We start from the raw sequence: 2,309 nt of genomic DNA, 5'->3' as shown, positions 1-2,309 counted from the left end.
TCTTAAAGTGTTTTAAGAATTGCGTCCTTCAAGGTGACGAGAGCCACCCCAAGGTTTGGTTCTCCCTGAAAATATCATCGCTTATATATTTTCATATGATTTATACCTGCACTGCCTGGAACATCACAGTCTGTTTGCGTTGCTTTGCAGGTGAATGAAGTGTGTCGTTTCTTCAGAACAGGGCTTGCACATGCCAGGGCGTGACTTTCGGCTGGTGCTCGGGTGACATTACCGCCACGCTGCCTTGAGGCCTGCCTAGTCGTGTCTTTGTCTTTCATCAGGAACTGGTAAATTCGAAAAAAGAGAGCCGGCAATAATTATTGAAAAACCATCGCCCACAAGAAGACTCATAAACACGCGTTAGACTAATAATATTCAACTATATGGAGTAGGTTTTATGATAACATAGAGACGTATTTCAGTGTCTTTAGTGCCCTATTAATTATGTGTGCATTCTTGCCATAAACTGTTATGAATTAAAAAGAATGATATAATTGGTAGATCTTCTTGTTTGGACTTGGACGCTATTAGGAGCGAGATGGGGTTAATCAAACGTATATCTAATAAGATATTACCTTTGGTACAAATACCAACAACAGCGTAACCGTGGTGCATACAATGAGACACAGCGAAGAGATGGCATAAGGAGCTTCATAGTACATGGATCCATCCAATGCAATGGCCACAATAACACCGATGATTGCCAACACGAACACATTGTAAACAGACATCCCAATGTACTTGGAGTCGTTTAATGCAGGAATGGTGACATTGCGTGTTTCCCAGGCCAGGAATAAACCGAACAGCAGAAGAATTCCTTTGTAGGCAAACAGGGCCGCCATAAAGTAGGTCTTGTACTTACATGTGCATCGATATAAAGCGGGAATGATGATAGTGCCTGGTTCTTTTCTGCTCTGAAATGAAAAGAAAACAAATCGTTTGCTGAAAAAGGTACATCCACAGCTTTGCTGTCGAAGACTGGATTACTTGGTATATACCGTTACAAACCTAAAATACAATGTCTAGCTATAGACTATTCGGCTCTTTTATGAATTGCCAGGTGTTTTCTCTTGTTGTTCAACAAGTTCCAAGTTGTTATGTTTTTGGCCTGGTGAATAGTATTACAAGTAGATAAATTTTTTAGAAAAGTGATACTCGGAAAAAGACTATGCCTGTATCGATGAACGTCACTGACTGAAAAAATGATCTATTACTTAGCACGTTGTGGAACGACCGGAATGGAACTTACCATACGTACAACATGGTAAATTGCCTGTTTCAACGCATTAACATGCAACATCACACGATACACTGCTCAACATTGGGTGCTCAGCAAAAGTTGAGCCTTGTATGATTTACTTATTGAATACTCGCCGAACTGAGCTTCTTGTGTGTGGCTTACCGCTTCTTCAAATGTTAGTTCCTCAGCCTGGAGAGGGTCGATGGCAATCCAGCAGGACAAAAATACAACATCAACTACTAATAATATGGCTACGATACCAAGCAGTTGAAGATCTTTTATCGCCTGTGACAAAGCAAAAAGAACATGACACATCCTTATTAGCATGTGCGATAATTTATCACACCAGGCAATTAGCTCACATATCCTACGCAAGTCTCCACCCTCGGTGAAGTCACTTTTTCCCCTTCCTCCCAGTGGATCGAAGGTTAACTTTGATAAAGTTTTACTATCATTTAGGGCTAATATTATCAATTAAGTGGTTCTGTGACCTTGAAATAATAATACTGTAAGCAATTTTATTAGAATTCAAAATGATTTGTCTGATTTTTTTCCTTTTTTTTGATTGACCTTCACCAAAACGTTACTTTATTTATCCGACTTTTTAGTTTGAAGGCGATAGGTCGCGTGTTATTGATAACCGCTATTAATAAATATAACATAAACTACAAATATAATCATGACGTACATCATTAATTCAGTTTTTACCATTTTTTTGAGAGACTTGGCAGCCGTAAATATCTTGTGGACTCGCCAAGTCTTGCTGAACATAGACCCGAACGATAAGGAAAATCCAATGGACAACACTGCAGTTATCGCCTTTTAATAAAGACAAAAGAGATAGTGACATAGTGATTAGCCCGGCTTTTGTATGAAATTTGCTGAATTTCAGTCATGAACTTCATGTTTGAATTTTTTGCTAACTTCAAACACCTTGCTCATAAGAAAATTATTTCGAGATTTCCAGTGGGACGAAATCAAGTGAATTTCTTTTCCTACAAGGAGTGATATATGAGTTTTGTAATTAACCATGTAAATGATATACGGTTCTTCGGGGATTTTAATCAAC

General features: G+C 38.6%; 1 protein-coding gene across 1 annotated transcript in view; it reads right to left on the bottom strand.

Annotated features, from left to right (window-relative positions):
* LOC146454956 (gamma-aminobutyric acid type B receptor subunit 2-like) overlaps nt 1-1,525 on the bottom strand; it is a gene marked incomplete at its 5' end in the record, with an annotated part of 5,182 nt that extends 3,657 nt beyond the window's left edge. Inside the window, 3 exons of the mRNA XM_085094894.1 lie at nt 107-284; nt 576-914; nt 1,403-1,525. Coding sequence (XP_084951020.1) covers nt 107-284; nt 576-914; nt 1,403-1,525 — 640 coding nt within the window. The remainder of the gene's footprint in view (nt 1-106; nt 285-575; nt 915-1,402) is intronic.
* Between the last annotated feature and the right edge of the window lie 784 nt (nt 1,526-2,309).

The sequence above is a fragment of the Pavona decussata genome, unplaced genomic scaffold, assembly GCF_977016875.1.
Source record: "Pavona decussata unplaced genomic scaffold, jaPavDecu1.1 SCAFFOLD_295, whole genome shotgun sequence".
NCBI lineage: Eukaryota > Metazoa > Cnidaria > Anthozoa > Scleractinia > Agariciidae > Pavona > Pavona decussata.
The sequence above is the reverse complement of the archived record's forward strand: the minus strand, read 5'-3'. Positions and strand labels throughout refer to the sequence as shown.